Source organism: Notolabrus celidotus, chromosome 13 (genome assembly GCF_009762535.1).
Source record: "Notolabrus celidotus isolate fNotCel1 chromosome 13, fNotCel1.pri, whole genome shotgun sequence".
NCBI classification, from domain to species: domain Eukaryota; kingdom Metazoa; phylum Chordata; class Actinopteri; order Labriformes; family Labridae; genus Notolabrus; species Notolabrus celidotus.
Genome location: NC_048284.1, coordinates 33,934,829 through 33,948,233, shown reverse-complemented (window position 1 = coordinate 33,948,233; position 13,405 = coordinate 33,934,829). Strand labels below are relative to the sequence as shown.

General features: G+C 46.8%; 1 protein-coding gene across 1 annotated transcript; it reads right to left on the bottom strand.

Annotated features, from left to right (window-relative positions):
- Positions 1 to 7,757: 7,757 nt before the first annotated feature.
- Positions 7,758 to 11,362, bottom strand: LOC117823776. The gene has a single exon (XM_034699005.1). The coding sequence runs from the start codon at positions 10,258 to 10,260 to the stop codon at positions 8,833 to 8,835; it is 1,428 nt and encodes a 475-aa protein (XP_034554896.1). The 5' UTR covers positions 10,261 to 11,362; the 3' UTR covers positions 7,758 to 8,832.
- Positions 11,363 to 13,405: the final 2,043 nt, after the last annotated feature.

Genomic DNA, 13,405 nt, shown 5'->3' with positions numbered 1-13,405 from the left:
TCAAAGAATACATTAACTTCTGTAACAGTTAATCCATTATTTCTGCTCAAAATTAACAAAAGTTATTCTTACTTATCTTCCAGCTATGTGCTTGATTCTGATTGGTCCTAACCCCTTGACGATGGTTATTAACTTTCACTAACATGAGCAATACCAGAGACAAATCAATCCACAGAGAAGAGTTCAGACACATTTAGCTTCTGGTTGTTGACACCATAGACCGTATGAGGTGAAACCTTTAGCTTCCGTTAGCATGCTAAATCAGCAGACTATGGACATTTCCATATTGGATCCTGTCCATCAATATGATGAAGGAGTGGAGCAGGTGAGAGAAACTTTAGGTTAGTGATCTCTACAAAGAAAGTTAAACCATGAGCGGTGGTGATGATAGCAGCAGGGTTCAAAGTTGTGACATTAGTTTCTTTTTAAAGGTGTGTGAACCACAGAGCTCAGAGAAGAAGGAGAGCTGAATGAGGACAGTTTCATGTTCAATCCACCACAACAGGCAGAGAGGAATCCATCACCATGGAACGATCACTGACGAGGAATCACTGGGACTATTTTAAAAAAACTGTAAACATGAATCATTTAAATCAATAAAATCATCTTTAATCTGCAGTGTAAGGGTTTATTCAGAGCACACTACACAAATGCACGACTGGCTAAAATCTACCCGGACACTGATGACACTTGTAACAGATGCAAGAATTCACCTGCTAATCACCTCCCATATGTTCTGGTCCTGCCCACAACTACAAGGTTTTTGGAGTCAAATTATTGGTACACTGGGAACAGTATTTCACACAGTCCTTCTCCCTGACCCACTCACTGTCCCACCTTCTGGAGTGCCCAACCTCTCAGCGGCCCAACGGCATGTCTTAGCCTTTACAACTCTACTAGCTAGATGCCTCATCCTGCTCAGGTGGAAGCACACGCTCCCTCCTTCCCATAACAGCTGGCTCAGGGAGATCCTCAGTCATATTCAACTTGAGAAGATCCGATTCTCACTTGCAGGATCAAGGAATTCTTTTGACTAGACCTAGAAGCCCTTTACCGAATACTTAGACAAAACAACTGTTCAGCCAGATGAAGCTTTGTTGCCCCCCCCCCTCCCCTCTCTATCTTCCCTTTTCTCCCCCCCCCCCCTTCCTCCTATCTATCTCTAATGCCTTAATGTTTGTCTAGCTTTTACATTTTTAGTCCATTATTTATCTATCGTCCCTAATTTGGTCTGTCTGTTTGTGTGTTTTATGTTTTTTTGTTTTTTGTTTTTGTCTTTGTTGCCTTATGTAAGTAGTGTGAGGTTTTGGGTGGGAGGGACTTGGGGTTATGGTCGTGAATAGGCCAGTAAAATTGCTGCAATATGTTGCATTGAAATGCTGTCATTTGTGCACAGATTCTTTGTACCTACTTGTTTTTACACTGTCAGGCTTACATGCACTGTAATATCAAAATCAATAAAAAGAATTGTGAAAGAAAATCATCTTTAATCAATGTTTTTAACTACGTGTTTGTATCTTAGGTTAGTAGCCGGGTAATAAGCAGGATAATGTTTGGCTAGCAGGAAGTTGTGGGAAATAGATTTAATTAAAGGACATTATAACCATAAAGAGCCACGCATGACTTCAAATCTACAAAGGCTGCATGCTCTTCTTCAAGTTTTGTGTTATTTTATCTCATCATGTCAGAGCAGGGTTGCGAGCCCCGATCTTTCTCAGGCCAACAAACTGCCTGTGGGTAAGCTTGGGATGCTTTGTCTGCAGACCCAGAGGCTGCAGATTCAGGGACCCCATTTCTGCGCCCGCAATACTAAGACTCTTTGCAACAGCATCGTCTAGTGCAGGGGTACTCAAATCCAAATTTTAAAGGGCCACAAAGAATTTTTTGAATGAGTCAAAGGTCCATTTATTTAGGTTGGTCAGGCCACATGCAATAATACTGTAATATTCAAAACAGAATGTCCTTTTCATTCAAAACAACAACAAAAATATGAACTAAAATAAAATATATTACTTATATAGTAGTTGAATAAAACAAAACAAGACCCTTGTTATGAATCCAAAACAAATATAATGGAGGGGGATTTGCTTAATTTTAGCTCTCATTTCTGTTATGGTCCTGATTTTTGTTATTTGCCCTAACCCTCTCTCTCTCTGCCTGCAGGTTGCATGGGTAGGGGCGGGGCCGGTCTCCTCAGGAGTGAGGCTCATCAGGCACACCTGTCCCTGATTTTCTCATCAGCACTGGCTTCTTAAACTGCCACCAAACACTCCTCCAGTGCCAGATAATTTCCTCTAGCCGCATGCTCCATGTCCCATTGTAGCCTTGCTCCTGAGGAGATTCAAGTCACACTTTCTGTGTACTTATCTCAAGTTTTTTCCAGAGGATTGATTCCTAGTTTTTTGTTTGTGAGTTTTTTGATAGAACCTTTTTCCCCCTTTTTGGGTGATTTTGTGTTACTCCTAGTTTTGTACTTTTTCTCAGTTGTTTTTACCCGCAAGGCGCTTTAGTTGAACCTTGTTTTTTTGCTTAATAAATAATTTTTTCTCTGTACTCTGCATTTGGGTCCTGGTCCTTTGCTCAAGCCGTAACAATTTCCTCTTTTTGTTTGCCTTCAAACATTGTGTCCATCACTTCAGTCATGCATTCTTTTATTATTTCTGCATCTGAGAATGGCTTCTTGTGCTTACCCAAAATCCACGCCAATCTAAGTGAGCACTCTGTTGCTTTTTGTTGTTGAGTCAAAGATGTGATGAGAATCCTGCTTGCAGCTTGATATGAAGATTTCAGTGCCTTTTATTTTAGTTGTTCTCACCTCTGAATTTTAAGGAAATGTCTCTTTAAAAGTCCTATGCTTCGTATCATAGTGCCCAAATTAGAAAAAAATTAGAAATTTTCGTCACGGCTAAAGTCTCCTGGCATATTAAGGACATGAGTTTTGTGCTGGTTGGAGGGAGACTGAATGCAAATGTTTCAGTCCATCCTTCTTTAAATTGTCAATTTTCAGTGTACACTTTATTTTTAGCAGCAAATTTGGAACACAACATTTTCGTGCAATCTTGGCTTTGACAGCAGGCAACGTGCCAATATGTAAACTGCTCCAAAAACGAAAGTGAAAGTTAAAATTGCACTCGCAGCAGTGGACTCTAATTGACCCAGTAACAGGCTCTCAGTGTCTCGTTGGCATGGAGACAAGTCCCAGTATTCACGCGCTGACCCGACCAAAACACAGTGAAGGAATAAAAGTTCAGGGGCCACAAATAGACGGCCGGCAGGGGGGCTGCCTATTGAGGGCCGCTGGTCTAGTGCATTGAGTCAACAAGAACCACATTACTGTAACGCAGCACGTCCACTGGCCCGGTGTGTCTTGCTTCACACCTCCTCGTCTGTGTTTGTTTTATCAGCTCACGAGCAGCTCAATGAAACTTGCATTATGGAACGAGGTGTGCTAGTTGATTGCTCAGCTGTAGCAGTGAGCCTCAGGGCTCGTGTCCACTAAAGGTGTTTTTTAGAGCACTTAGAGCCAGCAGCACCTGGCTCTAAGTACCAGGTGCTGCTTCAAAAACACTCAGTGTGAGGTGAGCTACAGGTCTTTGCTGGCACAGCATTTTTATAGCTAGGATCCTGGTTGATATCTGTATAAGTATAAATGTTGGCATTAGTTAGAGAACCTGCAACAGTTGCCTTTGCACATGATGAAGAAAGGGTTTATGCAAACAGGAGAAGAAGACCAACCAGGTTGTTGATTTGCTTTCATGAGATTTTGACATCTACAGGGTGAATTTTTGTTAACCGCATTGTTAGTTTTGGCATTGTTTTAGATTTAAGATTTGTCCTCAGATCAACATGTTATGAAGTTCTTGTCACATTTTAGTAATTCTTTGCCTTTATGTTTCAGTCTAGTTTTAATCAGCAACAAATTAAAACTTTTGTCTCCCAGTTTCAGTCGATAGGAAATGATTAGGTTTGAATGAAAAACCATCCATCCATTATCTCGACTGCTTCTCCTGTTTGGGGTCACGGAGGGCTGGAGCCAATCCCAGCTGATTTCAGGCGGAAGGCAGGGTACACCCCAACCCATCGCAGGGCACACATGGAGAGAGAGAGAGAACCATTCATGCACACAGTCTCACCTACGGGCAATTCAGAGTGACCAATTAACCTGGTGAGCATGTTTTTGGACTGTGGATGGGGGGGACATACAAACTCCACACAGAAAGGTACATGCCTGGAACCAGGAACCTTCTCACTGTGAGGCAACAGCGCTACCCACTGCACCACCGTGCAGCCCTAAACGAATATGTTTTCTCTATTTAGAGGAATTCAATGAGGTGATTAGTGATTAGTATAAGAGTTACAGGCTGTCACACATTTAACAGGAATGTCACCAAGGTTGAAAATAATACTTTCCTTGGCCACCAGGTCTTTCATTTTTTTAGGTTACCCTCAGAGGTATGCAGATATATTTTAAAACACCATTGTATCTATGTTATCAGAACAATCCTTTCAACACCAGAGGTGTTTATAATAATAAATAATAATAATACATTTTATTTAAAGGCGCCTTTCTCGGCACTCAAGGACACCGCACAAATATAAATATATACATACAGGAATTTACATTAAAGGAAACAAAATCAGAGTCAAAAATGAAAACAATATAAACTAACAAGGGGTAAGAAAAAGAATAGAAACAAAAATGACAGTGCAATTAGAGTCAGACAGAGTAAGCGGTTTTGAACAGATGTGTTTTGAGTTGTGATTTGAAATGGGGGAAAGAATCTGTGTTTCTGAGTTGAGGTGGTCATGAGTTCCAGAGACGGGGAGCAGAGCGGCTGAATGCTCGGCTCCCCATAGTGGTGAGACGGGCGGAGGGGACAGACAGGTGTATGGAGGAAGAGGATCTGAGGGAGCGGGAGGGAGTGGGAACATGGAGGAGGTCGGACAGATATGGGGGGGGCGAGGTTGTGGATGGTCTTGAATGTCAACAGAAGGACTTTGAACTGAATACGGAACTGAACAGGGAGCCAGTGGAGCTGTTGGAGGACAGGAGTGATGTGGTGGATGGAGGGGGTTCAGGCAATATATACGGGCAGCTGAATTCTGGACCAGTTGGAGTTTATGGAGGGATTTGTGAGGGAGGCCGAAGAGGAGAGAGTTGCAGTAGTCCAGACGGGAAGTGACAAGGCTGTGGACAAGGATGGCGGCAGTGTGGGGGGTGAGGGAGGGGCGGAGACGATTGATGTTACGAAGATGGAAGTAGGCAGACCAGGTGATGTTATTGATGTGTTGATGTGTTATGAAGCTGCACGGTGGTGCAGTGGGTAGCGCTGTTGCCTCACAGCTAGTAGGTTCCTGGTTTGAATCCCTGGCCGGGCGGGTGCCTTTCTGTGAGGAGTTTGCATGTTCTCCCCTTGCATGCGTGGGTTCTCTCCGGGTACTCCGGCTTCCTCCCACAATCCAAAAACATGCTCAGGTTGAGTGATCACTCTAAATTGCCCGTAGGTGTGAGTGTGTGCGTGAATGGTTGTCTGTCTCTCTGTGTTAGCCCTGTGATAGGTTGGCGACCTGTCCAGGGTGTACCCTGCCTTCCACCCGAAGCCAGCTGGGATAGGCTCCAGCCCCCCGTGACCCCTAACGGGATAAGCGGTCAAGATAATGGATGGATGGATGTGTTATGAATATGTATCTCTTCCTATAACAATGAAGAAAAGGTTGAAACACTCAGATTAGCATGCCATGCTAACAGTGGTGGACAGTAACAAAGTAAATATACTTAAATATATGTTTTGAGTATCTGTACTTTTTTGCTGGGGAACTTATTACTTTTATTCCATTTAAAGACTAATATCATTCTTTTGACTCCTCTACATTTCTATCAGTGCTCTAGTTACTCTCTACTTTATCTTTGAAGTCAGCTGATGAGTCTTCTTTTCTGAAATCAGATCCCAAAGACCGTGACCTGTTGGTGTCCTTGTGTTTGGTTTGTCTCAGTGGTGTAGCCGTACCTGGGTTGAGCGTAGATCAAACGTTCTTCAGATCAGTGCGTTCATGTAGTCGTAGTGATGATGGCTATGACTGAGAAGGATGATGATTCTCTACCTGAGCACCACGGCCATATTTTAAACCCACGTTTGAGCTTTAGAAATAAAGAATGATTGTTTGTATTGTTGTAAATCTCTGATCTGTTTACCACACAAACTTCATCACAGCCTCCAAAACATCAGCATCAAACCTGAGAAAGCATGTGGAGGTCTGGAGCTAACACACTGCTTTGATTCCAGAGGAACATTGTAAACTTGTCTGTGCTTGTAGTAACTTAGTTTAGATGTCATGGTAGACTTTTTAGATATGAAATCATGTTTTCTAGATAAACAGAACAGAGAAGAATGTACACCCATGCATTTTGACGGACCTCACGCTTTGTGAAAATACGTTTAGAGATATTTTAACCCTCCTGTTATGTTTGTTTTTTAAGGGACAGCAATAATATTCCTGGGTCAACTTGACCCGTGGCATATTTAATGATTCAAAAGTGACAGAACCCCAAAAAATCCCAATTTACATTTTTTAGAATCTCATTATTAACTCCATTACTAACCATTTAAATTAATATTTAGTGCATTGGTGCTCTCTAATTCTCACAGATCATAGTTCAAAGAGGATAACTCACTTGGTTTTTTTTTATAAAAGTTAATGTCAAAACTTTTTTATGTACATTGGAAAGTGAATCTGTCACACAGTTGCAAAGAAACATTTAGTATTTGACACTTCCGACTCCTTTTAGCCTCCACTTTGACTGCAGGGTCAAATTGACCCACGAACATTGTCTATGTAATATAAACATGCAGGGGAGGTTGCAAATGTGTGAAATGAACCATTTTCATTTTATGTTGTTCACGCTAATTAAGCCAAGTAGAAGATGTTTCATGGTGAAAAAATACCTTTATCAGTTTTTTAAATGGGTCAATTTGACCCGCAACATAAGGGGAGGATTAAAAAGTACTGTGAATACTTCAAGTACTCCAGGACTTTAACTCAAGTCATAATCTGACTGAACAACTTTCACTTGTATTGGAGTAGGATCTATACTTTGACTGAAGTCATGAAGACATGTATCTTTGTCCACCACTGCCTGCTAATAAGTAGCGTAATGTGTAATCAGTCTGTCACATCAAACACCATAGAGGAACCTTGTGTGCATGCATATTGAGCATCTTCTTAAGCATGCTGCAAATAATAATAAACAGTAGAGAATGGAAAACTTAAAATTGTGTAACATTATTTAGCCTCTGCAGTATAATGACGAAGAACAGCTAGGTTCTCTTGTTAACAAGCAATTCACTAGCAAGGACCACGCCACACGAGAATATAAGTTTGAACATATAATGATTTATTGTGCGTCGTATAGCCCAGCGGATGGAGACTCAGGATGGGGATTACGTCTCAGCGTTATCCTAGCCGGAGCTGATCTTGATCCCAGGCAGTACCTGGAATTAGACAAGGGCACAAAAGAGCGTTGAGTAGTAAGGGGTAAGATAAAGGGCAATTGAAGCAGAGCAAGGTGAGGGAGGGCGGGTCGAAGAGCAACAGACGAGCGGTTAAGTAGTCTTGCTACGTTTAAGTAGGCTTGTCAGGTGATTGAGGGTGTGGTTTAGGCGTGGTCCTGCTCCCGAATCTAAGTTAACACCTTAACTTCATTTCACTAGCAAGGACCACGCCACACGAGAATATAAGTTTGAACATATAATGATTTATTGTGCGTCGTATAGCCCAGCGGATGGAGACTCAGGATGGGGATTACGTCTCAGCGTTATCCTAGCCGGAGCTGATCTTGATCCCCAAAAGAGTTGGATTAGATGGAGCTCAGTTGAGCGTGGGCTTGACGCAGATCACTAAGACTGTTGCGAATGTATGTGTGATATGCTTGGGATGACCAGCGCCCGAGGATCTGTATGGTTTTATCGGAGATGCCTGACCTGGCTGCTGTGGATGCTGCACCGATGCGGAATGAGTGGGCTGAGTAGTGTTCGGAGGTGATGCCTGAAATGCGGAGGACTTGGTGCAGGTGTTTGTGAAACCAGAATCGAGTTGCCATTTTTCCGGTTTCGGTGATGAAGAGTGGGTCGTGAGGAGATGCTAGAGCTGCGAACCTAGTGCTGATGTATTGAGTAAGTGGTTCAAACGGGCTGAGATAAGAGTCGAGGCGAAAGATGTAGATTGGGAAGGAGATCCCGAGCTGATCGGTTTTACTGCGTCGGAGTGTGAATATTAGAGAATCTGGGGTGTGTACAGTGATGTCGGATAATCTGGGATGATGGTGAGGATTAAAGACGGAAGAGGTAGGGGCAAATTCGGAACATCTGAGGAGACCGAAAAAAGCCAGTAGGAACATGGATTCCAGGGTAGAATCAATGGTAGGGGTTAGGTAGCCTGAACGGAGAGACTGAATGCAGAGACTAAGGAGGTCCGAGGTGAGTGGAAGGCGCTTTGAGGTGACTGCAGGTTCCTGTTTTTTGAAACCTTTGATCAGCATGGTTACGTGGGAATGGGAGATGGAAGGGCAGTGAAGGCCAGTGACCAGTTTAATGAAGAAGTTAACGCCGGCGAGGTAGGTTTGGATGGACGTGGACCGGATTTTCTGAATGGAGTGAGCGTGAGAGATGAAGTTGCAGATGGACACGATGTCCAGAGACGGAAAGGGCAGCTGGTATGTGGAGTGATATGATTTGAAACAGTTCCAACCGGTGAGGTAAGCGGAGAGAGTGCTTGGAGCTAGACTGTTGAGGATGGTTTCTTGTGAGATGAGAGAGAGGTTAGCTAGCTGTGGAGCTAGCTGAATATCGTTGCTGAAAACGGTGGGACTGGTACTGGATGCGGATCGGATTCTGGGGCCAAATGTCTGAATTTCTGAAAAGAGAAACGAGAGAGTGCGTCAGCGATGGTGTTGAGATATCCTGGAATGTGAGCTGCTCTTAGAATGAACTGATGGTGGGCGGAGATTAATGTGAGTCTGCGTAGAAACGGCATGATGGCTGGGGAGTGAGATCGGCCCTTGTTTATGATTTCAACTACTGCTGTGTTATCGGAGTGTATGAGAATTGATTTTCTTGACCATTCGTGCCCCCAAAGTAAGGCCGCTATGACGACGGGGTAGAGCTCGTGAAGAGTGGATGAAGGAGAACGGGATTCGGAGTCGAGAGACTTCAACTCCGGAGGCCAGGTGGCTGCGAACCAACGCCCTTTGTAGAAGCCGCCGAAGCCGACAGAGGGAGCTGCGTCGGTGTACAACTGAATGTCGTCGGGTCGGGAAACGAAATCGTTGTAGAAAAACGAGATGCCGTTCCATGCCGACAGGAAATGTAGCCACATGCGCATTTCCATTTTGCAGACGTTGTCCAGCACTATCCTGTCGTGAAGTGAAGGGACGGCTGCAGCTTGCGTGAGGAGGTTAGAGAGGAAAGACCTGGCCTGAGGAATTATGCGGATTGCGTAGTTCAGGTGACCGAGGAGAGCCAACAGCTGGCGTTTGGTGCACCTATCGGCTAAGAGATAGTTGGAGAGAATCAGAGTGATGCGCTGAATTTTTTCCTGCGGCAGAGATGCCTGGAGGGAGATGGAGTCTAGGGTGATGCCGAGGAACTCGATGGAGGTGCCAGGCCCTGAGGTTTTTTCCTCCGAAAGAGGCACGCCGAGCTCCTCAAAGGCTTTCGTGAGGGTGACGAGGCCGAACTTGGGAGGTGAGGACGACGGCGTGACCACCAGGAAATCGTCGAGGAGGTGGAGAATGTACGGGAGTCTGTAATTGTTCGTGAGGACCCAGCAAAGTGCCTCAGAAAGGGAGTCGAAGATCTTTGGGCTACTTCTGCAACCGAAGGTGAGACGCACCGCAAAGTAATAGGCCCCCTTCCAACGTACCCCAAAGTAGCGCCAGAAAGCCGGTTGGATGGGGAGGATCTTGAAAGCACTGGTTATGTCGGCTTTAGAGAGCCAGGCTCCGATGCCCGCTAAACGGACAAGGGTTATGGCATGGTCGATTGTGGCGTACTGCATAGAAAAATCCGGGGCAGGAATGACGCTGTTAATGCTAGGGACGTGCGAACCGTGCGGGGAAGAGAGGTCGATAATGAGCCTCTTTTTCCCGGAGTATTTCCGAGTGGCCACGCCTAACGGGCTGACGCGAAACACGGGGAAGGGGGGACTGTCGAATGGGCCGATCATGAATCCCTGCCTGACCTCTTCAGCCAGCAGGGAGTCCATGATATCCGGTTCCCTAAGAGCGGACTGGAGGTTATGGCAGGAATGTGAAGTGTCCGGAAGAATGTCGATGCCAGGATGAAAACCGCGGGAGAAACCATCTAGGAGAAATTCGACAAACTGTCTGTCCGGGTGATCTTTCAAAGCTGCCGCGAGGACCGTTACCTTAATGGGTGTGTCGAGGTGGCGTGCTAGTCAATCCGCTGGAGTTGTAGGATTGTGCGGGCAAGTGCTCCTGGCGTGGGCACCCCCGCAGAAGGAACAGACGTGCAGGAGGCGACAGTTGGACATGCTACAGCCGAGGTGGTTAAAGTTGTTGCATACCATCCTGCCGGATTGGTAGAGGACAGGCCGTCCCCTTTTATCGACCCCTTTTGGCATGGGAACATTAGCGGCCGGGCGTAAGCTCAGAGGTTTGGGAATAATCGGAGGCGGAGGTGCAGCGGGAGACAGACGGTTGAAGATGGAGGGGTGGCGTGAAGAAGGAGGGCGCGAGCTGGGTGGAGGAGCGCTAACGGTGCACGAGGTGGCAGGGTGAGAGGGAGCCCCGCAGAACTCACAGGAGAGGGAAGTACGGGCTGCGAAGATGCGGCAGTAAAGCTCAGAGTCGAGAGCGCCCCAGTGGGTGTTCTGATTAAACTGCTGTATGCGCCCGGCTGCTTGATTGGCGAAGTGGACGTGGTAACTGTAAAAACCGGTACCGCCGAATCTGAGGGCCATGTCGAGAATGATGGACAAATAGTCATCGAGCTCGGCCCTACGTGCAGGAAAGGCCGAACACACAATGTCACGGTAGAGCGAAAAGGCCAGGGCGAATTCTGCCGGTGTCAAGTCCTTGGACCTGGAGGGAAGTGGGTGACGGAGCTGCACGGGGCCGAAAATAGTCTGCAATTCCCTAGGCTGACTAGTGTCGATGATGGACGGGTGAAGTAGCTGTGCTAAGTCCACGTAATTACCAGAGAGAATCTGATGGCGTAACGTGGGCGAGACAGGTGAGGGGCGGTGAACTACTGAAGCCGGCTGGACGGGTGGAGCCGCTGTGGCGAGAGTGTAGGTGTGACAGGAGTAAGGGAAAACATTTGGGTGTTGGGGAAGGGAGGGGGTGGGGATGGGGAGGGAGGGGGGAAAGGACAGGTCAGCAGGAAAAAGAGGGGGTCGAGGATAGCCAGCTTGATTGAACTGAGGAGGGGCTCCTGGTGGAGCCGAGGAGCTGGCTATTGTGGGATGAGGGGGAATAGAAGCCATGTTGCTTGGAGTGGCTGAAGGAAGGGTAGAGGAAGGGATGAAAGGATGAAAGGATGCATGTGCATGGGGAGGTTGTGCAGCCTGCGGACACAGGGATGAGAGGAAAGCTGAGATAGCTTGAGAATAGACAGACACAGAGGGAGCAGGCACAGGGGGTGATACGACCTGTTCCCCACCAGGGGGAGCCGGTGAAGCCGGTAAAGGCTGGGAGAGCGGCCGAGGCCTGATGACGTCACGTCTGACGTCGCTGGCGGAGGTTGGCCCTGGTGAGGAAGCAGGTAGCGCGGGAAGATTGATTGTCGACGCTGGAGCGGTCGTGGAAGAAGTGTAGAGCTGGAACAATCTTGCCTTATTGTCGTTGCTGTGGAAGACGATGCCCTTCGACTTGAGGAACCGTCGCAGGCGGGCAACGGTCCAGTTCCTGCTGTCGGACTCGGGTGGAGAACGCGGGGCTGGCCCCGAGGTGGAGGGCGCGGCACCCCGCGACGGATTGCCCGGGACGGAGCGGCGAGAAAGGCGAGGAGAGGACAGGCGCCGACCGCCCCTGCGGCGCCCCCGGTTCACGGCTCCAGCTGACGCTGGGGACACGGCCCGATTCCTTTCCGGAGTAGGAGATACCGCGTTCGGGGAGCGTGACCGGACAGGACGCGGCCGCGGCAGGCGGACCACGGAGCGCAAGCGGCGTGGCAGGGACTCCTGGCTGAAGTCAGACTGCCCTTCTTCAGGTGAAGGACTCCCCGTACGGGAAGGTTCGTCATATAGATCCTCATCGGAGTCGTGCAGAAACAGTTCCATGGTAAGTTCAAACGCTTAGCGCAAAATCAGAACGGTGATGCACGGTCTGTCAGTCTCGAAGAGCAACAGACGAGCGGTTAAGTAGTCTTGCTACGTTTAAGTAGGCTTGTCAGGTGATTGAGGGTGTGGTTTAGGCGTGGTCCTGCTCCCGAATCTAAGTTAACACCTTAACTTCATTTAAACATGACACCGATCAGACATAAACAAACATTATAAACAAAAACCTGTTCGCCCACCATGTTGGATTTATGGAGCATAAGAAATACACATAAAAATACAACTGCCCTTTGCAATTTAGGTAATAATGTCAGCATTATCCCAAACCTCCATTTCTGCTGTCCCCACAAATACAAACAAAACAGCATTTTTTAAAGTCTCCACTTTGGAGGGGGTTTTCCAAACCCCTCGTTTTCAGTGAGCTAAAACTGTTAACGTGTGGAAGTCAAGCAGCCTTTGATTTCAATGAAAGAGTAATGAACACACATGTCCAAAACAGAGCAAAAAATGATAGACGCACTCTGTATGCCCGACATTTGTTCTCATCTGCCAGTTCATGACTGCAAAGGGATGTACTGTGTCTGTGAAGGTTCTCAGTCATCCAGGTCATGGTAATCTAAAGCTTGATCCGTAAGGCGTGGACTGGTAGAAATTCTTGAAGATGTTTCACCTCTCCTCCGAAAGGCTTCTTCAGTTCTGACCAGACTAGGGAAGAGCTAGAAAATGTGAAGGCTGATTTATACTTCTGTGTCTCCTCTACGCAGCAGGGGCTGACGCGGACATGAGCACCACATACTTGTGTCGATATGTCCGTGTCGCGCAGCAATTCTCTGCCGAAACGCTTGAGGGCAGTTTGGTCTCTCTGATAGCCAGTCACCTGCTTCCTTTTCCACAGAGATTCAGAGCGTGTTCTGTTAATCTACAGCTGATACATGTTGCTGTTTATCATACAGACATGATTACATGAAGAATAGAGAGGAGGAGATGAAATACACGGCCGATGTCCGGGATCCCAGAAGTGATATAAATGTGGGAGACACAATGCCGCCGAGTGGACCAATCACAGGGCTTGGGGTCCGTGTAGTTACATTTTGGAGGAGGTGCACGTCAG